Raw genomic sequence first — 22,020 nt, forward strand, 5'->3', positions numbered from 1 at the left:
GGAGAAATTGGAAGATGTGTACACACTTTTAACAAGGCGGCAAAATTCAAAGCAAGGACAGTAGCAAGTTTCTGCAATTCAAACCATACTTTTCCCCCCTCAACCCACTTTTATTAAGTGCCTAGTCCAGAAACTAGTCACATTTTTAGTCCAATGTCGTATGGGCATAAATGTATTTTCACTAAATATTGCATTGAGTGATTAGACTTATAGTTATACATAAATTAATATATTTAGAATAATTTAAGCGTAATGACGACGACAGACAAAACAATTACGCTACCACTAAATTTAAATTTAAATATTCTCGCGCGCTTTCCTATATACGGGGGATAACGTTGACGTTTATACGTTTTAATTAATACATGCATATTTTCTACGTAGTTCGCTTAACCGAGTTTTTTTTTTTTAATATTTAGAATGCACTTTGCAATGAAGTAACTGTGTCTATTAAGAAAAATTCATCATGGGAAAATACTTTCCCAGCCGTCGGATTTTCTTCATGGTGACAAAGCATTTAGAGCCGGTAACATGTATTGCTTTGGTAAGGCTTTTATCCTCCAAAATCAAGTCGATCTGCTCGATTGAGTTTAGATTATAAATATCTTTTGGTGTTTCGTTGGACTTCTTGCTGTTGGCTTTCTGGCTGCTTATGTGGATGATGCTCTGGGTGTGATTGTTATGGTTGTGGTTGTTGTGGTGATTGAAGTTCCTACTAAGATTGGTATTGTTATTTAAATATTGCTCTTGCTGAAGCGTAGCTTTGGCTGCATTCAAAGTGTTCATGATTTGGTCCGTGGCATCTGCGGCGTCTGCCTCCTCGTCGTACTCTTCCTTGGTTTCGGCAACGGAGAATGTGCTGGTATTCAGGTTGAGCACTGAATACCTCTGATCGATATGTTGGGTGGACGAGGACGACGATGAGGGCGCATCGCTCTCCGCGTAGCAGCGATGCCGCATCTCGTACTCCTGAGCCTCTGTGATGCGATCCAGCGACTGGCTCTCGCGCATGCGTCGCCTCCTGTTCGTGGAGTTTCCTGTTGTAGCTGTGGTGCTCTCTGCCTGCTGCCTCTCAGCGTGGGAATGTTTGTCAACATGGTCCTTGTGCTGCTTCCGGTTCTTTTGTGTGTGAGATTTGCGATTTTCATCGGATTTATTCGGCTAGCAGGGAGATAAGTTTACACATTTAATACACATTTTCATGTTGATCAGATGTAAAAACCTTACCTCCTTGTACTGCGATTGTCCTTCTTTTTTGCCACTTACGGAGCCGCTTTTCGAGATAAAATTGGCCGCACCGCTGGCCGAGCCAGGCGGCGGATATAGCTGATCCTGCGAGTCGCTCGAGTCGTCGTGTGAGTCCCGCCGGTGCATGCGAAACCGCACGGGCGTGTCGCCCACGAACTTGTTGATTTTCTTCTTGTTGCGCGTCTTGGTGTCGTCGTCGGATGCCTCTGAGCTGCTGCACGAAGGCGTCCGAATCTTGTTCAGCTTTGTGCGGCGGTGTGTGAGCACCGGATTCTTGCTGCTGCTGGGTAGCGGCTTCAGCTTGCCAATCTCCAGCTCCTTCAGACCACTCAGCGTGTCCTCGTCTATCTTGGCACTTTTCTCCATCTGCTTCAGCTTCTGGGCCAGCGTCGCATCCACGGAGACAACAATCTTTGTGCGTGAATGGCTTGGCATCCCGGGCTCAGAGCTAGAACGCTCGTGTAGTGACCTGTTGTGAAGACCATCTGAGGTGGTCTCGCGCCGCGACGTCTGTACAGTCAACTCATTCCCTATGCCTGAGCACTCTGTGGCAGACTCCTCCTCGTCCTCCTCCCGCACAATGCTGCACTTGCGACTGCGTTTGTCCTGTCAAAGTAAACGATGTAATTACATTTGCTGCAGGCGTAATGGAATACTAATTAACTTACTGGCTTGCCACCGTCGTTGGCAAACTGAGCTGCTGGAGTTACGTTAATGCTGATGGGTGCTCCTCCTTTCGGTGCTTCTGTAGGACTTGGTTTTTCAGGCACGGGCTTGCGACTCGCATCTCCCACTCTAAAAAGGAATTTATGGGTTAAGGCTGAAATTTTTCTGGTTTTTAATACTCACTTAATGCTGGGATCATTGAGAAGCCTCTGCTTTTGGGCCTGCTCTTCTCGCCGCCGTCGCAGACGTAATTCAGCCAGCAAAAAGTATGTGGCTGTAATGTGATTGTACTTGTTCTTGTCGAGAGCCCTGCAATGACGTTAAGTGGGGTCAGCCAGAAAGAATTGGTTATATATTTATGTTCTACTCACTGCAATATCTCTTCCTTGGACGCAATGTTTCCATTTATCATTTTCTGTATGATAAAAGCGTGATCCTCTTCGCCCAACTGCTCGCGGCTGACCAAAGGCAGAATATGCTCCGTTGCGGACGTCGTGGAGTCGGGTTCGTCGATTGGCTTAAGCCAGGCGGAGGAGGCAATCTCCTCGACGGTGGCCCGCTTTTTGGGATCCCGCACCAGCATCGAGGCAATTAAATTACGGCAATCAGTGGACACGTGCGAGGGCACCGTGTACTTGCAGTCCATGATCATGGTGAGGGTCTCCGAGTCGTTGGCCTTTTCGAAAGGCGCCTGACCGCAAACCAGCATGTACAGGATGACTCCCAGGGACCAAATATCTTGGGGATTAATAAAATTGTTAGGATAGGGCCAAAATGATTATTTGTGCAGGACATACCCACTGCCGGCGCATCGTATGAATCACCCAGCAGGATCTCCGGGGCCGAGTATGCCAAGCTGCCGCAGAAGGTCTCCAGCTTCTGGCCCGGCAAGAACTTGTTGCTGAACCCAAAGTCGGTGAGCTTGACCAGGCCCAGCTTTTCGAAAAACACCACATTCTCCGGCTTAAGGTCTCTGGGAATGTGAGGCAAAGGTTACGTAAATCAGTGATCGAGACTGTACGGCGTATTATCAGTTGGAGTGGGCTCTCACCTGTGCACCACGTGCAGCTGATGACAATACGTGATAGCACGTAGGATTTGGCGGAAGTATTTGCGGGCCAGCTCCTCGCTGAGGCCGGATTCGTGCTTCATTATGTAATCGTACAGATCCCCGCCGTCGCCAAGCTCCAGAACCAAGTACAGCTTGGTCTGAGTGTCAATAACCTCGTACAGTCGCACGACATTGGGGTGCTGCACCAGTTTCATGCATCTGGAGAGGATTGAGGGAAGAGGGGTTCTTTAAGGGGACGCGGGTTAGATTTCCATGCGCACTTACCTCACTTCCTGGAACAGGTGCGCCTTGGACACCTCGTCCAGCTTGGTCTTGTCCACCACCTTGACCGCCACCTTGGCGCCGGTGAACACGTGCCGGGCCAACTTGACCACGGCAAAGTGTCCGGATCCCAGGGTTTCCTCCAGATCATAGAGCCCAGCGATCTTGCCGTCGCTCACCCCGCCAACGGGCTGCGTCTCCAGCGTCATGACGGCTCCTTGGCACTCTTCCAACGGCCTGCGTGTTGGGCACTGCTGCCTGCGATTGGCTAAAACTATAATTATAGAGCTCTATCATTTGGGACACGGGATGTTTGGCTGGTTAAGTGCTGCTTCATGAACGGAGATTGATGTAATAGGTGCTGCCCTGATGGGCGGGGGGAGCAGCGCATCCAACCGAGCCACTGGCAACTTCTCGCCTGCTCCCAATTAATGATTCATCCGGATACATATGTCCTTTTTATTTCGGGCTCACAGCAGGAGCAACGCAAAAGCAGGGCTGTTACACAAGGGGATGCGGAAAGGCAGGGCTGTTACCTTTTACAGCGGAGGGGAAGTTGAATCTCCGCCAGCAGATGCAGGAAAATCTACGAAGCGCTACCCATTCCGGGATAAATGCGACTAAACCTGGCTTCTCACTGGCCGCTCGATCTTCTCGCACTAAACTCTTGGACCGTATCACTCATGAAAACTTTAGTTAGTTAGACTTTTTGTGTACACATTTTCGACTATTTTCTGCGTTTTTTCCCCCCCGTTCTTTTTTAGTGTGACCGAGCGTTTTAAAGTAGAGATGACACGCCTGCGATGGCCTTCACGCGATGTATATTGTTGCACAATTTATTTTATTTTTTCAATTAAAAATTGTTCTAAAAATAAATAACAACACATTTTGAGGTAGAAACAAACCTTTCAAAATGTATAAAATTTAATTTTTAAAAAACTCTTGAATTTCGCATGGTACTTTGATTTGGTCACACCTTTGTCGCAATACAAAAAATACCAACGAAAATCGCAAACGCCTTTTCTTCGGTAGTTCCAATCAAAATTCTCAATTAAAGCATCAAAAAAACACAATTCACACAGCCAGAGAGCTATAATGAGTTTGAGTCCCAACCCAAATCAGCATAGCCCTCATGTAGACCACCACAGCCGCCCCGAGGATTGCGAGCAGAGTCACAAGGTGAGGGGGTGGGGGGCCAGTTTCGCTCCAGGCGGATTGACATTGTTTTGGACTCTATTACATGACTTTCGATTTTCTCCCGGACAGCTGGCCAACGGGTATGCCATGGGCGATCCCCGGAGAAGCCGGTGCCACGACGAACTCTTCAGTGGATCGCTCAACTCGCTGGCCAGGCGCGAGGATGGTGGCGGCAGCGTCAGCGGGCGCGAGGACAACGCCAAGGGCTCGGGTACGGGACTCGTCGGCCTCCAGAACATCGCCAACACCTGCTACATGAACTCGGCCCTGCAGGCGCTGAGCAATTTGCCACCGATGACGCACTACTTCATTAACTGCAGTGACCTGGTGGAGTACATTGCGGAGCAGAGCGCCCGCCGTTGCAAGCCCGCCGGCCTGGCCAAGAGCTATCGCCGCCTGATGCAGGACATCTGGCAGGATGTCGATGAACCCAAAGGTTTTGCCCCTCATCCTCCACACTAACTGGAAACCCTACTAAAGTCTGAGCTTTTGCAGAGTCTATTGCCCCCAGAGGCATTTTGTACGGCATTCGCTCGGTGCATCCCATGTTCCGGGGTTACCAACAGCACGACACCCAGGAATTTCTGCGCTGCTTCATGGACCAGCTGCACGAGGAGCTCACGGAGCAGGTCTCGCTGATGCCACAGACGCAGAACCAAATCCAGGGGCAGTCCCAAATGCAACTACAGCAGCAGCAGCACCCGCCCAGCGAGACGGATGACGACAACGAGGATGATGCGGCCCCGGCGTCCTTGACGCCTCCAGCTTCCGAGAGCGAGTACGACACCTGCGAGAGCAGCATGTCGGAGCGCTCGGCGGAGGTGCTGCTCAAGACCGAGTACTTTGTGACGCCCTGCCGTACGAACAATTCGAACAGCTCCCTGCCAGAGGCTCATGCAATGCACCTGCAGCATCAGCAGAAGAACACATCCTCGCCAGAACAGAAGCCCGTCGAGGCGGCTCGCTCCATTATCAGCGACGTGTTCGACGGCAAGCTACTGTCCTCCGTGCAGTGCCTGACCTGCGATCGCGTGTCCACGCGCGAAGAAACATTCCAGGACCTATCGTTGCCCATTCCCAACCGCGATTTCCTCACCGTACTCCACCAGACGCACAGCTTGAGTGTGCAGAGCCTGAATGCAGCTGAAACCTCCGCGAGGACCAACGAGGGCTGGCTGGCCTGGATGTGGAACGTGCTGCGCTCCTGGATCTACGGACCCTCGGTGACGCTTTACGACTGCATGGCCAGTTTCTTCAGCGCCGACGAACTTAAGGGAGATAACATGTACAGGTGGAAGTTCACCCCTAACTGCTTAATAACTTCAATCTAAGAATGTGTGTCTTTCAGCTGCGAGCGTTGCAACAAACTCCGCACGGGCATAAAGTTCTCCCGAGTGCTCACTCTGCCCGAGGTGCTGTGCATCCACCTGAAGCGCTTTCGGCACGATCTGTCATACAGCTCGAAGATATCGTCGGACGTCTACTTTCCGCTGGAGGGCTTCGACATGCGCCCGTACATCCACAAGGACTGCAAGAGCCAGGTGCACTTCTACAACCTGTCGTCGGTGATCTGCCACCATGGAACGGTGGGTGGTGGCCATTACACCTGCTATGCCCGCAATGCCCTCAACGGAAAGTGGTACGAGTTCGATGATCAGTATGTGACGGAGGTGCCTCCAGAGACGGTGCAGACCTGCCAGGCGTACGTGCTCTTCTACCAAAAGCACAATCCCCAGATAAAGCTAGTGCGGGATCAGGCGATGACCTTGTCAACAAGCCATCCCCTCTGCGATTCGGACATTCAGTTCTATGTAACGCGTGAGTGGCTCTCGCGACTGGCCACGTTCTCCGAGCCGGGACCGATAAACAACCAGGAGATGCTCTGCCCCCACGGTGGGATTCTACATTCCAAGGCCGACATGATTAGCCAGATTGCGGTGCCCATCTCCCAGCCGCTGTGGGACTATCTCTACCGGACCTTTGGCGGCGGACCAGCGGTAAACATCATCTTCGAGTGCGAGATCTGCAAGCGGGCGGCAGAGACGCTGACCCGCCGACAGCAGTACGAGCTGAACGAGTTCACCAAATACAATGGTCTGCAGAACGAATTCGATTCGACGGCCATTTATGCGATCGCCATGCCCTGGCTGCGACTGTGGCAACAGTTCTCGCGGGGAAAGACCCACAAGGAGCCAGGACCGATTACCAACGAGGGCATCGCTGCTCCCACGGAGAATGGCTCGCTGAATGGAACTGCCACTGTGAGCTGTGTGAGACTGGGCTCCGATTATGCCCAGCTAAATGCCCGCCTGTGGCGATTCCTACACAACATCTATGGTGGTGGGCCGGAAATTGTGCTGCGGCAGGCTTTATCGGATGACGATGATGCCGAGGAGATTGAAATCATCGATCAGGACGATGAGTGCGACGATGATGAGGATCAGGAGGAAGACGAGGACGATGAGGTGGCGGCAGCCAACTATCAGCACAATCATTCCGACACCGAAAGCAATTTGGGTCGTCGCACGACTCCGAGTCCGAGTATCAGTCCCAGTCCCAGTCCAAGTCTGACGGCCAAGCGTCAGCCGGAGGAGGCAGGAGTCGGATCTGCGACCAAGTAGTCCAAAGTCGAAGCGCAGCAGAACCAAGATGAAGGTGTCCCCCCTGCACTTGAACATGCGGAAGAGAGGCAAGCGCAATCGCAGTGCCTTTAAGCAGCACGCTGAGATGTTTGGAGCCAAAGGTGGGTCCCTAGTTACTATTTAAGCATATTGATAGATATTAGGTGTTAATCCAAAGGTTAGCAGTTGCAGCGGTTGCGCCAATTTGAGCGAACAAATGTAATATATATATAGAGGTTTCAGATATATTTACATGTTTATATTCTTTTTTTTTAACTTATTTTATTGCACTTATTTTCACAGGAAACTACAGTGCCCACAACAACGCTGATCCCGATCGGGAGAAGGACAAAGAAAAGGACAAGGACCGAACTGTTGCATTTCAGAGCGAATACAGCTTACCCATTTCGATTCCATTCCAAAGCGACAATTTCCAGGTGAACGGTGTGCACGAGAAGTCGCGCGACAAGGGCAAACTGCGGAACGGGTCCAGGAGTGGTAGCACCGCTACCAACAAGGAGAACGTCACGCTGCAAAAGTTCGTGACCCTGCGCGAGGCCAATGGCCCGAGCGACGAGACTGATATTTGATCGACGGCCTCAGATCGAGGGGATGGCGATGGAGATGGAGATGTGGATGGAGAAGGTAGAGAAGGACAAGGATCCAGTGCCCTTGGCCAGAGTCGCAAAACGCCCACGTTAACGCCGAAACGCAGGCCAAAGTCCAAGTTTAGGCGCCGGCGGAAGCGCCAGTAGTTATATACCTCACAGTTTGTTTGGGGTGGAGGCTATATAAATTATGTAAAAATTGTATTTATAAATTAATCGTACGGAAATCCAATATTCGGCGCCCTATCCGGTTATTGTGGTTCCAGCTCCTGGCCAGGTGTGATTTTGTATATAGTGTGGGAGTGCTTAAATCGGTGTAACATTAGTGAATAAATCGTAGAAATCTTGGCCAAACTGCTGGTTTTGTGAATCACAACTTTCAGCGTGGCCCAGATAAAACAAAAAAAAAAAAAATTGATTGATTAATCAGTGATTTTCATATTCATCGTACGGTTAGGGTGGCCCGCCACAGCACAGCATTGGTCCACTCAAGAGCGCCGTATGCGGGCTATTTATAGAGGACCGAGCGCAGAGCACGGCAGCAGATGTGTGTGGCTCTTCGGCTGGCCCAGTTTATAGAGATTCGGTGAGGCGTGCGGAGGTGGATGCACATCTAGGCGCATGAGATTCTCTTTGGGACAGTACATCTCTTTTGGACAGTACACTCGCTTTTGCCACGATGAATCCCTGCCATGTGTGCGAGGAGCCCACGAAGAACAAGTGCTCCAACTGCAACCAAGTGTCCTACTGCAGTGTGCAGCACCAGAAGCAGGACTGGAAGGCGCACAAGCCCAGCTGTCATCCCTTCAAGGTGGCGTATATACACCATTTATCCAAACGTAGCGGTGCCGATGGCCCGACATAACCTCAACCCCCTTGCAGATCGCCCACAATGAGCAGCTGGGCCGGCATCTGGTGGCCACCCGCACCATCAAAGCGCACGAGATAATCCTCAGGGAGGCGCCCCTGGTGCGAGGTCCGTCCCAGATCACCGCCCCCGTTTGCCTCGGCTGCCTCAACGGCATCGAGGCGGAGGATCACATCGAGTGCGAGCAGTGCGGATGGCCCTTGTGCGGGCCGGAGTGCAAGTCCCTGGACGAGCACCAGGCGGAGTGTCGCCTCACCAAGGATCGGGGTCAGAAGGCCAACGTTCAGGAGTTCAATGGACCCCATCCGCTCTACAATTGTGTGAGCACTGTGAGATGTCTGCTCATTGGCGAAACCAGTCCGGAGAGGGCGAGCAAGTTCCAGGAGCTGGAGTCACTGGAGTCCACAAGGAGGGGCTCCAGCCAATGGAAGGCAGATCTGGCCAGCATCGGCCAGTTTATTCCCAAGTAAGTTATATATTGGATAAACATATAAATAATCCAATATTTATATAGTAAACTATGGGTCTATATTTCCAATTCATGAGGATCTTTACAATTTGATACAATAACAATAAAACTTGTATTAAAGGGGTATTTATGGAATTATTCACGCTAATTAAGTGAGTCTAACGAAAATAACATATGTAAACAGTCTTATCTTATCTGTCTTTAATGCACATGTATAAATTTACCTTTACTTTGGTATTATTTTTCATGCCATATTAAATACTTGTGGCATACATACATATGTGTACACATTACCCATTTAAAGCAATTATGATATTAATTTTTGTATTAATTGAATAATACATTTATTTTGGTGATAAGATATGGCAACTGTTTCCCATACTGTATGTGTTACATCGTTCTCAGGTTCTTCAAAACCCAGAAGTTCAGCGAGGAGGAGATCATGCGAGCAGTGGGTGCTTTGCAGATTAATGGACACGAGGTGCCAACTACTGATCCTCCGCATGTGGCCGTCTTTTACACGTCCTCCTTCACGGAGCACTCCTGCCTGCCCAATCTGGCCAAGAGCTTCAACAAGAATGGCCATTGCATTCTGTGGGCGCCGCGCGAGATCAAGAAGAACAGCCACCTGAGCATTTGTTACTCAGATGCCGTGTGGGGAACCGCCGACCGCCAGCGACATCTGATGCAGACGAAGCTGTTCAAGTGCACCTGCGAGAGGTGTGTGGATCCCAGCGAACTGGACTACCAACTACAGTGCCATCAAGTGCGAGGATCGCCAGTGCGGCGGACTGATGCTTCCCAGCAAGGCGGACGACTGGAACGGCAGTTGGCGGTGAGTCCACTGGGCCCTCATCCAAAGTGTTTCCAACTTCAGGGATTCTTTTGTCCCTTCCAGCTGCCGCGATTGTCACAAGCAGGTTCAGAAACACTATGTGGAGCGGATCTTGGAGCGGGCTGGCAAGGATATCCAGAGCATGGAGAAGAACGTCGAGAACGGTTTGAAGTAAGTCTTGTTTGGATTTTTAAGCGTTAAGTAATGGCAAAAACCAACCTAAGTTGGGTTCTTAAAAAACATTTCCCAAATTGAATTATTCCTAAGGTCATAGTATAACAATTATCTCAAATTGATTAAGTAGAAATTATATATTCCTAATTAATAATAAAACTTAATTCTGTACTTTGAACTTTTGGGTCTCTGCCATTATTAAACAATGATAATAGCACTACATTAGAACCTTCCTTTTAATTCAAACCAGTAGCTCTATTGTAATCTACTTCCATATTATGAAATTATTTACAAATTTCCAAATTCATAAACATTCTTTAATTCAAAGGTATCTCAAGCACTATGAAAAGTGGCTGCCTCCTCAGCATTTCCACATGAGTGAGATAAAAATCCTACTAGTCCAACTCCTGGCTAAGGATCAGAAGGAGCTGATGGTTATCGCCGAGGATAAACTGCTGCTAAAACTAAATTTTGCCCGGGAACTCGTTGAGTTGTATGAGAAACTGGCGCCGTGTAAGTTGTGTAGTCGATTATTACGTATACGCAGCGTTATCTTAAGTGGTTGCTTGGTTCTGTCTTTCTATCCACTCGACAGGCGAAGTTCGCACGCTCGGCACGCTTTGCTTCGAGCTGCACTCGGCCATCGCCGAACAGACCCGTCGTGTGTCCCTGGAAACCAGCATGTCGCCCAAGGACCGCTTGGAGGAATCCCTGTACTACGTGGAAAAGTGCGTCAACTATCTGCAATACGAGTCGGACATTTTCGTCGAGGGCCACATACTCAAGCAGGCCAAGATCAACCGCGACGCCCTGCGAATGGTCACCAGGATCTCCTAGGCAGCCAGTTCCGAAAAGTTTCACTCCAAAAGCCTTTGTCAAAATTATCAATAAATTGTCATCACTGAAACCCTCCATTTAAAGTCTATGGGTGCTCAATAGGCATGAATTTGGCAAGTCATGTCATCATTCACAGGTCCAACGTCATTAGTTGCTGGCCAATTAGATTATACATATATGTATATTTCGGGTTGTGAGTAAGCCCTGCTGACACTCGATGCGATAAGGATAAGAGTTTGTGAACCGTGACATTATAGTTTGGCTAAAGCTCAATACCACTCTTTTCTCAGTAGGTTGTGGTCTATACAGAATTATAGCTCAATCAATAAACATTCATTCATTACAAATACAAAAGCAATAACTAATCAAAAACCGTTTCAATTTTTGTTTAAATGAGTAATTACGCATTATCCACGCGCTGCTAAATAATGATAACTTTACTTTATCTAAAGAATCATGGGAAACTTTATTCACTTATCTTTGGGAACACATTATGTTCAATTTGCAATCGTTGGTTAACAGTCTGATAATACCGAACACTTCATGAAATCCGGTGACCACAATATATTATTGTGCTTTAGATTGTTTATTTTGCCTAATAACAATAAATATTTGCATTTTAAGAGTCACTGACCTAGCGTTATAAAAGGGGAGTACTTTAACTGATTCCTTTTGAAGTCCCTGGTTTAAGAACTCATCGGTAATCACATTCCCAGCCATATCATTCACGTTATAATCGGTTTCATTAGATTTCGCTTCACGTGCAAGCAGTGAAGTAGGAAGGGGGTTTTTGGGCTAACTCCTCATCTTCTTACTAGTTTAAAAACTGATCGAATATGTTGTGTTACAAAAGTTTAAACATATGTTGTTTGGAAACCCCACCGCACCAACTCTTGGAAACGCCACTGCGTGCAAACGTTTGACCACGAATTTCACAAGCCGACCAAACTCACCGTTAGTCTTAAGAATTTTTTACCATACCTGTTCAATATATTGATAAACATGTATTATCAGTTGATAAGGCCTCACTCTGGTCGTGCGGCCATTCAAATATAAACCCATACCTGTTGCCATATTCTAATAGTCTGTTTTAGTCTGCACCGCCTTCAGGTCTTTCTGGCCCATGTGATTCCTACTGCTCATACGGATTGATAGCAAGTGATATTTAGTCATAACCTTCGAAGAACATATATAAGATGACCGTTAAGAACGGCGCCATCGTCAAGGACGATGGTAATTCGCGATCGCAGTATAAAACGAATATCGTCCTGGGGAGCAAAATAGAGGATTCGAAAAGAGATCGGAAGAGCTTGTGAGTTATTGAAAAGTGTTTTATTACCGAAAGTCCTTTAAGGACATACAAATAAGGAACTGGACATTGGTGACTCAAAAGTGAAAATAAAGTGTTATCTGTGAAATAACAGTGCCCGAATGCTTAAAATGCTTAATAACTATTAATTGACAGCAACTAAACAAATAAAATTAAAAGATTATTATTAATATTAATTAATTTCCATGTCTTCATCAAATGCTCAACACAACCTTTATTATGCATTCCATTGAAGTTTTTCACCCTTAACAAAATTGCTCTTCAACGATGACATTGCTTATTATAAATGTACAATGGTTAAATACTGTGCGTACTTTGCTTCGGGTATACCCCTTTCTAAAGTGCTACGCTGACTTCGTAAAGGACTTGAATAATTTAAAAGAGGTGTACATACTATATACATACTTCGTTCCTTAAGCGATCTTTAAGCTCTGCTCATTTCAAAGTCCTTGCATAAAAATGCAATTCGCCATATAAATAGTAAACCAAACTGAAGTTAAAGAAACGATTTTACTATTTAAAGATCTGTTTAAAAACATTTATTCATTAAGAAAGCCTTTATTATGAAATAGTAATTAATAATTCAGTGTATTATGAAGTCGTTTAGTTATAAAGGCAGCTATTACTTTATCATTCATTGATTGCTAATGCAATAAATGTCGGCCAAGCAAAAGAGAGCCACCCACAGGGGGAGGGCTCTATAATCGACCCTCTGCTATATGCTGTACATATCTCACACTACAGATAGTAACTACGTTGGGCAAAACGTTAGCGTGGTCACAATGTTATTGGCTGTTTGGAACCACTTCCCTCGACGAGTGTCATGGGCAGATAAGGATTTCGCGATTGTCGGTTCAATGCTATAGCGTTAATAGAATCGAGACTTACTGATAACCATCTTTGATTGGCATGCGCACCCTTTATTTATTTTTCATTGCAGCGAGCCCAACAAGTCGAAAAGGAAGTCCAAGCATGACGAGGCGGATGCCAGCGACGAGGAGGATGGCTCCCAGTACCAGGAGGACGTCAAGCAGGTTAGCTACTTCCAGCTCTTCCGGTATGCCACCAAAAAGGATCGCGCGCTCTACGTGATCGGACTACTGTCTGCCGTGGCCACTGGCTTGACCACTCCCGCCAACAGTTTGATCTTCGGCAACTTGGCCAATGTGAGTTTAATTTAAATCTCTTCACAAAAACATGATTCTAATCCTAAAAGTCTCTTATTCCCCCAGGACATGATCGATTTGGGCGGTCTGGCAATTGGGGGGAAAACTTACCGCGCTGACGATGACTATGGCACTATGCTCCTGGACAAAGTGCGTCAGTTTTCGCTGCAAAACACCTACATCGGCATCGTTATGCTGGTGTGCTCCTACCTCTCGATCACCTGCTTCAACTATGCCGCCCACTCCCAGATCCTGACCATCCGCTCCAAGTTCTTCCGCTCCATTCTCCATCAGGACATGAAGTGGTATGACTTCAATCAGAGTGGTGAAGTGGCCAGCCGAATGAATGAGTAAGTGACTCAAACTCTTTGCCAAATTCCCAACGAAAATAACCATAATTGGCTATCAACTTTGGCTATCTTTCATATCAAAAAAGTGACTTATCAATATGTGAACGTCACTAACATTGTTTTATAATTGCTTAGTGTAGATTATTTTATGCAATCAATGTTAGGAATTAAAGAAGTTTTTTAAAGTACAAAAACTTGAAAATCATATTTTTTTTTAATATAATGATTATTATATTAGAAATATCAATCAATAATCAGTATGTGAACGTCACTAACATTGTCTTAGAATTGCTTAAGTGTAATTATTTGTATTAATTTTGTTAAGAATTAAAGAAGATTTGGTCGATCTATAGACCCACCTATAAAGTACAAAAACTTGAAAATCATATTTGTTTTTAATATAATGACTATTATTTATCTTACTTAACTGATTTTGTTGTGTTTACCCATTTCAGAGATCTCTCCAAGATGGAGGATGGACTTGCTGAGAAGGTGGTGATGTTCGTTCACTACCTTGTGGCCTTCGTGGGATCCTTGGTCCTGGCCTTCGTGAAGGGCTGGCAGCTGTCGCTGGTTTGTTTGACCAGTCTGCCGCTGACCTTCATCGCCATGGGTCTGGTGGCGGTGGCCACATCCCGCCTGGCCAAAAAGGAGGTGACCGTGTACGCCGGTGCAGCCGTGGTGGCCGAGGGCGCTCTCTCCGGCATTCGCACCGTGAAAGCTTTCGAGGGCGAGGCCAAGGAAGTGGCTGCCTATAAGGAGCGCGTGGTGTCCGCCAAGCTGCTGAACATCAAGCGGAACATGTTCTCCGGCATCGGATTCGGTCTGCTTTGGTTCTTCATTTACGCCTCCTACGCACTGGCCTTCTGGTACGGAGTGGGTTTGGTGATCAAGGGCTACAACGATGTGGCATACGAGAACTATGATCCCGGTACCATGATCACCGTGTTCTTCTCGGTGATGATGGGCTCCATGAACATTGGCATGGCTGCTCCCTACATTGAGGCCTTTGGAATCGCCAAGGGCGCCTGCGCTAAGGTCTTCCACATCATCGAACAGATCCCAGAGATTAATCCCATTGATGCGGGGGGCAAAAAACTCACGGAGCCCATTACTACCATTGAGTTCAAGGACGTGGAGTTCCAGTATCCAACGCGGCCAGAGATCCCCATTCTGAACAGACTGAACCTGAAGATCCATCGTGGCCAAACGGTGGCCCTAGTGGGTCCCTCCGGCTGCGGCAAGTCCACCTGCATTCAGCTGGCCCAGAGATTCTACGACCCGCAGGCCGGTGATCTCTACTTCAATGGCTCCCGGCTCCGGGACATCGATATCAACTGGCTGCGCTCGAGGATTGGCGTGGTGGGTCAGGAGCCCGTCCTGTTCGGCACCTCAATCTATGAAAACATTCGATATGGCCGCGAAGATGCCACCAGGGCGGAGATTGAGGCAGCCGCTGCGGCGGCCAATGCGGCGATTTTCATCAAGAAACTGCCCAGAGGATATGACACCCTGGTGGGGGAACGAGGAGCCCAGTTATCCGGAGGTCAGAAGCAGAGAATAGCCATAGCGCGTGCCCTAATCCGCGACCCCGAGATCCTGTTGCTGGACGAGGCCACCTTCCGCTCTGGACACCTGCCAGTGAGGCCAAGGTGCAAGCTGCCCTGGAGAAGGTGAGCGCTGGACGGACCACCATTATAGTGGCCCACCGGCTGTCCACCGTGCGGCGGGCAGACAGGATTGTGGTGATCAACAAGGGAGAAGTGGTGGAGAGTGGCACCCACCAGGAGTTGATGCAACTGAAGGATCACTACTACAACCTGGTGACCACCCAGTTGGGCGACGATGATGGCTCCGTGTTGAGTCCCTCTGGCGACATCTACAAGAACTTTGACATCAAGGACGAGGATGAAGAGGAAATCAAAGTACTGCACGAGGAAGATGAGGAAGAGGTAGGTGGTGTCCTCGAAGAAGGATAAGATGAAGAAGAAGAAGAAGGTCAAGGACCCGAATGAAGTGAAACCCATGACCGAGGTGATGAAGATGAGCAAACCGGAATATCTGCAAATCACAGTGGGCTGCATCTCATCCGTGATAATGGGCTGTGCCATGCCCATCTTCGCCGTGCTCTTTGGCAGCATCCTGCAGGTCCTTTCGGTGAAGAATGATGACCAATACGTGCGCGAAAACTCCAACCAGTACAGTTTGTACTTCCTGATTGCCGGAGTCGTAGTGGGCATCGCCACCTTCTTCCAGATCTACTTCTTCGGAATCGCCGGTGAGCGGCTGACGGAACGCCTCCGAGGACTCATGTTCGAGTCCATGCTGCGCCAGGAGGTGGCCTGGTTCGATGACAAGGCCAACGGCACGGGAAGTCTTTGTGCTCGACTTTCCGGAGATGCAGCTGCGGTTCAGGGTGTAAGTTGATGGGAGATCTCTGTTTACCAAACTACTTTAACAAATTGGATTACTCCCATAGGCCACTGGTCAGCGAATTGGAACCATCATCCAATCTGTTTCCACTCTTGCCCTGGGTGTCGGTCTGTCCATGTACTACGAGTGGAGTCTGGGACTGGTGGCCTTGGCCTTCACACCCTTCATCCTCATTGCCTTCTATATGCAGCGCACCCTGATGGCAGAGGAGAACATGGGTTCGGCCAAGACCATGGAGAACTGCACCAAGCTGGCCGTCGAAGTGGTTTCTAACATCCGTACTGTGGTGTCGCTGGGTCGTGAGGAGATGTTCCACCAGAACTACATTGGCATGCTCACTCCAGCCGTTGTGGTATTAAAACATTTCTACAGAGGTCACAAGATCTTAATTTAGCTAATGAATGCTTTTACCTTATAGATTTGCAAGAGGAATACCCATTTCCGAGGATTAGTCTACGGTCTCGCTCGTTCCCTGATGTTCTTTGCCTATGCCGCCTGTATTTACTATGGAACCTGGTGTGTGATCAACCGGGGCATGAAGTTCGGAGATGTGTTCAAGTGAGTAGAGATACCAGTGATGTCAACCAAGAAGATCCCTAATTTCTACCGTTCTCTTAGGGTGTCCCAAGCCTTGATCATGGGCACAGCATCCATCGCCAATGCCTTGGCCTTTGCGCCCAACATGCAGAAGGGTATATCGGCAGCCAAGACCATCTTCACGTTCCTCCGTCGCCAGCCGCTGATAGTGGACCGACCGGGAGTGTCCCGCGATCCGTGGCACTGCGACGGAAGCGTCCGCTACGACAAGGTGGAGTTCAGCTATCCCACGCGCCGTGAGATTCAGGTGCTCAAGGGCCTGCATCTGGGCGTGGGCAAGGGTCAGAAGGTGGCCCTGGTGGGTCCATCGGGCTGTGGAAAGTCCACGTGCATCCAGCTCATCCAGCGATTCTACGACGTGGACAACGGAGCTGCGCTCATAGATGAGCGCGATGTGCGCGACGTAACCATGAGCAATCTTCGCAACCAGTTGGGTATCGTCTCCCAGGAGCCGATCCTCTTCGATCGCACCATCAGGGAAAATATCGCTTACGGTGACAACTCGAGGTCGGTGACCGATCAGGAAATCATCTCCGCCTGCAAGAAGTCCAATATCCACGAATTCATCGCTAACTTACCCTTGGTAAATTAACTTATTTTGAGTTCTCATTTGCATGTTTATTAATTTACTTCCATCTATCTTAGGGTTATGACACGCGAATGGGTGAAAAGGGTGCCCAGTTGTCTGGAGGTCAGAAGCAGCGCATTGCTATCGCCAGAGCCCTTATTCGGAATCCCAAGATCATGTTGCTGGATGAGGCCACCTCTGCCTTGGACGCTGAAAGTGAAAAGGTGTGTGTAAAAAACCATACGAGTATCCAAGAACCCACTTGATTATTCAAATCCCTGCCAGGTTGTCCAAGATGCACTCGATGCCGCCTCCGAGGGCCGTACCACGATCAGTATAGCCCATCGACTGTCCACCGTTGTCCACTCGGATGTGATCTTTGTCTTCGAGAACGGAGTGGTCTGCGAAACAGGCGACCACAAGCAACTGCTCGCCAATCGGGGGCTCTACTACACGCTCTACAAACTCCAGAGCGGAGCCATGTAGATACATAGTCATAGATCTAGTCAACCATTTAGCTTAGTGAATTGCGAACAACGACCTTTTCTAGTATATGTACAAAAAAACTCCTTAGTTTAGTTAAGATAAGATTATTTATCACAGATTATTGTGTAATATCTCGAGGAACTTAAGAAAAGATAGTCAAATCTTTAATTTAATATTCGAAGAAGAATAAAGATATTTTTGTATGTAAATGTTTGTTTTTGTTTTATTTTAAGTTTACATCGATTTGTTTAAATTTAATTGCATATTACCCAGTCGAATTGGTTGTCCACTGGAAACCAACATACAATTTAGCTTAAAGTAGGACCTCCAAGTGATCATCTGTTTAGTTGTCCGCGTCTAGAACGCCGTGGCCGCCTTGCGAATTGAGTTTTTGTGCTGTGCTCGTTATTGTACAACTACAACTAGTTTAGAATATACGTAAAAATAATCAAAATCTTACAGGAACACAACACAACACTGACCACGCGATCCAGATAAGGAAGGAATCCGCCTGATTGCATAATAAACAATAAAAACTTTATGCAGTCGCTCGTTTCGGTTCCCTGGCGGCTTGGTCTATGTCTTTACGCTTGGAAGTCACATCGTCTGATTCGACCTAATCGCATCTGATAGAATTTACTACACAGTTTTTTTGGGTAAATGCTTGTGGCTTTGTGTGATTCATGATTCGGAAAGGAATATGACGTGTTTGTGTTTAACGTAGAACTTAATCGAAATCCAGAAGCGGTTATTATTAAATAGGGGAACAACAACTATGACTATGGTTGCCTAATTTAGTTCTTCTCTTCCTTCTTGGCATCGCCAGAAGTGTCGCTTGAACTGCTGCTGTCGGAAGATCCAGCTCCAGCTCCAGCGCCGCTCTCGCGCTCCGCAGACATCTGAAATTGGCCAATTACGTCAGTATACAATATACCACTATCGAAGCCTAGAGGGCCAACAACTCACCTTCTTGTAGGCCAGCTCGAAGAGCTTGAGGGACGACTGCTGCAGCGAAGAGGTGGCCTTCCTGACTTCCTCAAGGTCGGCGGTCTCCTTGTTGGCCAGCAACGTGCGCAGATCAGCAATCTCCTTCTTCAGCTTCTCGCACTGCAATTGAATAGGATTAGTATTTTTAAGGGATATGGCAGTTTCGCTTTATTGATTACCTCCTCGGCGGGCAGCTGGCTCTTGAACTCCTCCATCTTGGTCTCGGTGTCGTGGACTATGCTCTCGCCCTGGTTGACGATCTCGATCAGCTCACGCTTTTGCTTGTCGGCTGTAGCGTATTCCTCGGCCTTTTTGATCATGTTCTCAATTTCGTCCTTACTCAGACCTCCGCTGGACTGGATGACGATCTGCTGCTCCTTGCCGGTGCCCTTGTCCTTGGCCGACACGTGCACAATGCCGTTGGCATCGATGTCGAACACCACCTCGATCTGCGGCACGCCGCGGGGTGCCGGGGGAATTCCCACCAGTGTGAAGGCGCCGAGCAGCTTGTTGTCGTTGGCCATCTCACGCTCGCCTTGGTGCACCTTGATCTCCACCTGGGTCTGGCCATCGCTGGCCGTCGAGAAGACCTGCGACTTCTTGGTGGGAATCGTCGTGTTGCGGGAAATCAGACGGGTGAACACTCCACCCAGAGTCTCGATACCCAGCGACAGGGGGGTAACGTCGAGCAGAAGCACATCGGTGACATCACCGGCCAACACACCACCCTGGACAGCGGCACCAACGGCCACAGCCTCATCGGGATTCACAGAGCGCGAGGGCTGGCGTCCGAAGAGCTCCTGCACGGTGGACTGCACCTTGGGCATACGGGTCATACCGCCCACCAAGAGCACCTCTCCGATCTCAGACTTCGCGACCTCGGCATCGGACAGAGCCTTCTGGCAGGGCTGGATGGTGCGCTTGATCAGATCGCCCACCAGGCTCTCCAGCTTGGAGCGGGTCATCTTCAGGTTCATGTGCTGGGGACCGGCGGCATCCATGGTCAGATAGGGCAGATTGATGTCAGTCTGCTGGGAGGAGGACAGCTCGCACTTGGCCTTCTCGGCGGCCTCCTTCAGGCGCTGCATGGCAATGTTGTCCTTGCGGATGTCAATTCCACTGTCCTTCTTGAACTCGGCCACCAGAAAGTTGACGATGTGGTTGTCGAAGTCCTCACCGCCCAGCAGGGTATCACCGTTGGTAGACTTGACCTCGAACACGCCCTTTTGGATCTCCAGAATCGAAATATCGAAGGTGCCGCCACCCAAATCGTAAACGGCAATGCTGCAAGGATAATAATGGATTATTTCAGTTGTATACGTTGAAGATAGTGGTTTAGCAGCCAAATTTAAATTTTCTTATTTTTTTAAGTTAATTCAATTTATTTAAACTTTAAGACGACAAGGTGTAATAATTATAAAATGGATTTTTTGCTTTGTTATTTACTTAGAAATAAGGAACCATTGCTAAAGTACAAAATAACACAAGTGCATTTTTTTTTTTCAAGTTTACCATTACAAATTAAAAACAAATAAAATAACTGTTTTATAGAAACCGATAAATCAATTCAAGAAATTAAGATAAGCAACATATTTTTCAAAGCCAAAATTCCTAAAAACAAAGGCCAAAGGCATTTCTTTAACGATTTTCAATAAAAGTGCAACAAGAACCCATAATCACACTTGTGTTTTTCCTATCTTAACATCAAAAACTCACATTTTATCCTCCGTCTTGTCCATTCCGTAGGCCAGAGCGGCAGCAGTGGGCTCGTTGATCACGCGCAGCACATTGAGTCCGGCGATCTGACCGGCATCCTTGGTGGCCTGGCGCTGGGAGTCGTTGAAGTAGGCGGGCACGGTGACCACGGCGTTCTTCACGGGAGTGTTCAGGTACGCTTCGGCTGTCTCCTTCATCTTGATGAGGATGAAAGCACCGATCTGGGAGGGGGAGTACACCTTGCCGTCGGTGGAGGAGACCCAGGCATCGCCATTGGAGGCCTTGACGACCTTGTACGACAGGTTGGTGATGTCCTTCTTCACCTCGGGATCATCGAAACGTCTGCCGATCAGGCGCTTGGTGGCGTAGAAGGTGTTGGCCGAGTTGGTCACCGCCTGGCGCTTGGCGGGCATGCCCACCAGGCGTTCGCCGTCCTTGGTGAAGGCGACATGCGAGGGTGTTGTACGGGCTCCCTCGGCGTTCTCGATTACCTTGGCCTGCTTGCCCTCCATGACGGCCAGGCAGGAGTTGGTGGTGCCCAGATCGATGCCAATAACAGCACCTTTGACCTCGCCAGACCTACGAAAAGGGGGTGGAAAATTTGGTTTACACGGGCATATGCAAAGTGGGCTGATAAGGCCGCCGGCAACAAGTGCAGATAAGCACCACGTTGCCAACTATAGATATTTCCAAATAATCATTTAAGATTTCCTTAAATCTCCCCTGTTATGATGCAACTTAAGGTTGCTTCTGGAAATTCCTAAGTTTGCCGAGTGCTTACATAAGCGGTGTACGAAATTTGGAGAAATCTACGGATAAATGGGTAAACTGCACTTACTTGTAACGCTGCTGCACCGACAATCCATTGCTAGCACCTGGCAGATTCTGCAAAGAAAGAGGGGGTGCTCCGCTATAGAATCTTCCCGTAAAACATGAACCGCACGCCGCATGCCGCACTTTTTATATAATAGTCGGGGCGGGGGTCGAAGGGGGGGAAAAGGTACTTACGCGGAACATGCTAGAAGCCACCGAAATGTTGGAGGGCACCACGCCGGCCTGGCGGGCGAGACGGGGCAGAAACTTGGGTACGCGCAGCATTTTGGCTTTTTACTTCTGCAATTTCACACGACAATTGTCAAATTAAAAGCAAAAATTTCTTCAGAACGGCGGAGCACGTTTCTTCCCGTGAGAGGGCTTTAGGTAAGTGACGGTCTCGTCTCTAGCGGACTATGCGATAGTTCGCCGTGGTTCGTGAGCCAGAGCTCCCAGAGTTGCCAGCGCGCGTGGTGTTGTTTTCTTCAACTTCGATTGCGAGTTTCTGTGGTCTAAAAAATATTTAAATGTTTAACTTGGATTCCAGCACAATGTGGTGTGTTACATAGTTACAGAAAGCTAACTGGATTAAACGTGACGAAACGAAAGAGTTTTTAAAGGAGTAAAAAGCGAATCTAAACTTTTCGCACTAGGGTAATGAACATAAAATACATAAAATTATTTACAGGCCTGATATAATTTTAATAATATTAAAGGA

General features: G+C 48.3%; 5 protein-coding genes across 7 annotated transcripts; 3 read left to right on the plus strand and 2 right to left on the minus strand.

Moving 5' to 3' along the window:
• Positions 1–213: 213 nt before the first annotated feature.
• LOC128256108 (SNF-related serine/threonine-protein kinase) lies at positions 214–4,023 on the minus strand. 3 transcript variants are annotated; one of them, XM_052986203.1, is made up of 9 exons: positions 3,784–4,023; positions 3,251–3,505; positions 2,966–3,184; positions 2,712–2,887; positions 2,286–2,652; positions 2,098–2,223; positions 1,917–2,043; positions 1,228–1,854; positions 214–1,161 (listed from the first exon to the last, which is right to left on the minus strand). In XM_052986203.1, the coding sequence occupies exons 2-9, from the start codon at positions 3,454–3,456 to the stop codon at positions 451–453; spliced, it is 2,559 nt and encodes an 852-aa protein (XP_052842163.1). In that variant the 5' UTR covers positions 3,457–3,505; positions 3,784–4,023; the 3' UTR covers positions 214–450. The 3 variants fall into 3 exon arrangements, with proteins under 3 accessions (XP_052842163.1, XP_052842162.1, XP_052842161.1); XM_052986202.1 differs by having other exon boundaries at positions 3,251–3,515; XM_052986201.1 differs by having other exon boundaries at positions 3,251–3,521.
• A 193-nt stretch (positions 4,024–4,216) lies between these two features.
• On the plus strand, positions 4,217–8,027 carry LOC128256063 (ubiquitin carboxyl-terminal hydrolase 20). The gene is given in 6 exon segments (XM_052986115.1): positions 4,217–4,426; positions 4,514–4,880; positions 4,940–5,735; positions 5,793–7,041; positions 7,043–7,187; positions 7,369–8,027. Coding segments are annotated over 6 exon segments (2,928 nt in total). The 5' UTR covers positions 4,217–4,342; the 3' UTR covers positions 7,656–8,027.
• Positions 8,028–8,174: 147 nt separating this feature from the next.
• LOC128256064 (SET domain-containing protein SmydA-8) lies at positions 8,175–10,933 on the plus strand. Its single transcript, XM_052986116.1, is given in 7 exon segments — positions 8,175–8,484; positions 8,556–9,007; positions 9,416–9,755; positions 9,757–9,845; positions 9,909–10,016; positions 10,348–10,532; positions 10,615–10,933. Coding segments are annotated over 7 exon segments (1,548 nt in total). The 5' UTR covers positions 8,175–8,352; the 3' UTR covers positions 10,857–10,933.
• Positions 10,934–11,942: 1,009 nt separating this feature from the next.
• LOC128256019 (ATP-dependent translocase ABCB1) lies at positions 11,943–17,995 on the plus strand. Its single transcript, XM_052986017.1, is given in 11 exon segments — positions 11,943–12,168; positions 13,127–13,352; positions 13,419–13,702; positions 14,158–15,322; positions 15,325–15,657; positions 15,659–16,120; positions 16,182–16,487; positions 16,554–16,693; positions 16,754–17,315; positions 17,378–17,524; positions 17,586–17,995. Coding segments are annotated over 11 exon segments (3,942 nt in total). The 5' UTR covers positions 11,943–12,052; the 3' UTR covers positions 17,787–17,995.
• LOC128256020 (heat shock 70 kDa protein cognate 5) lies at positions 17,982–21,851 on the minus strand. Its single transcript, XM_052986018.1, has 6 exons — positions 21,498–21,851; positions 21,328–21,374; positions 20,490–21,068; positions 18,953–20,057; positions 18,753–18,893; positions 17,982–18,685 (listed from the first exon to the last, which is right to left on the minus strand). Exons 1-6 carry the CDS (start codon positions 21,585–21,587, stop codon positions 18,581–18,583), a joined length of 2,067 nt encoding a protein of 688 aa, XP_052841978.1. The 5' UTR covers positions 21,588–21,851; the 3' UTR covers positions 17,982–18,580.
• Between the last annotated feature and the right edge of the window lie 169 nt (positions 21,852–22,020).

Source organism: Drosophila gunungcola (assembly GCF_025200985.1).
Source record: "Drosophila gunungcola strain Sukarami chromosome 2R unlocalized genomic scaffold, Dgunungcola_SK_2 000013F, whole genome shotgun sequence".
Taxonomy (NCBI): Eukaryota; Metazoa; Arthropoda; class Insecta; order Diptera; family Drosophilidae; genus Drosophila; species Drosophila gunungcola.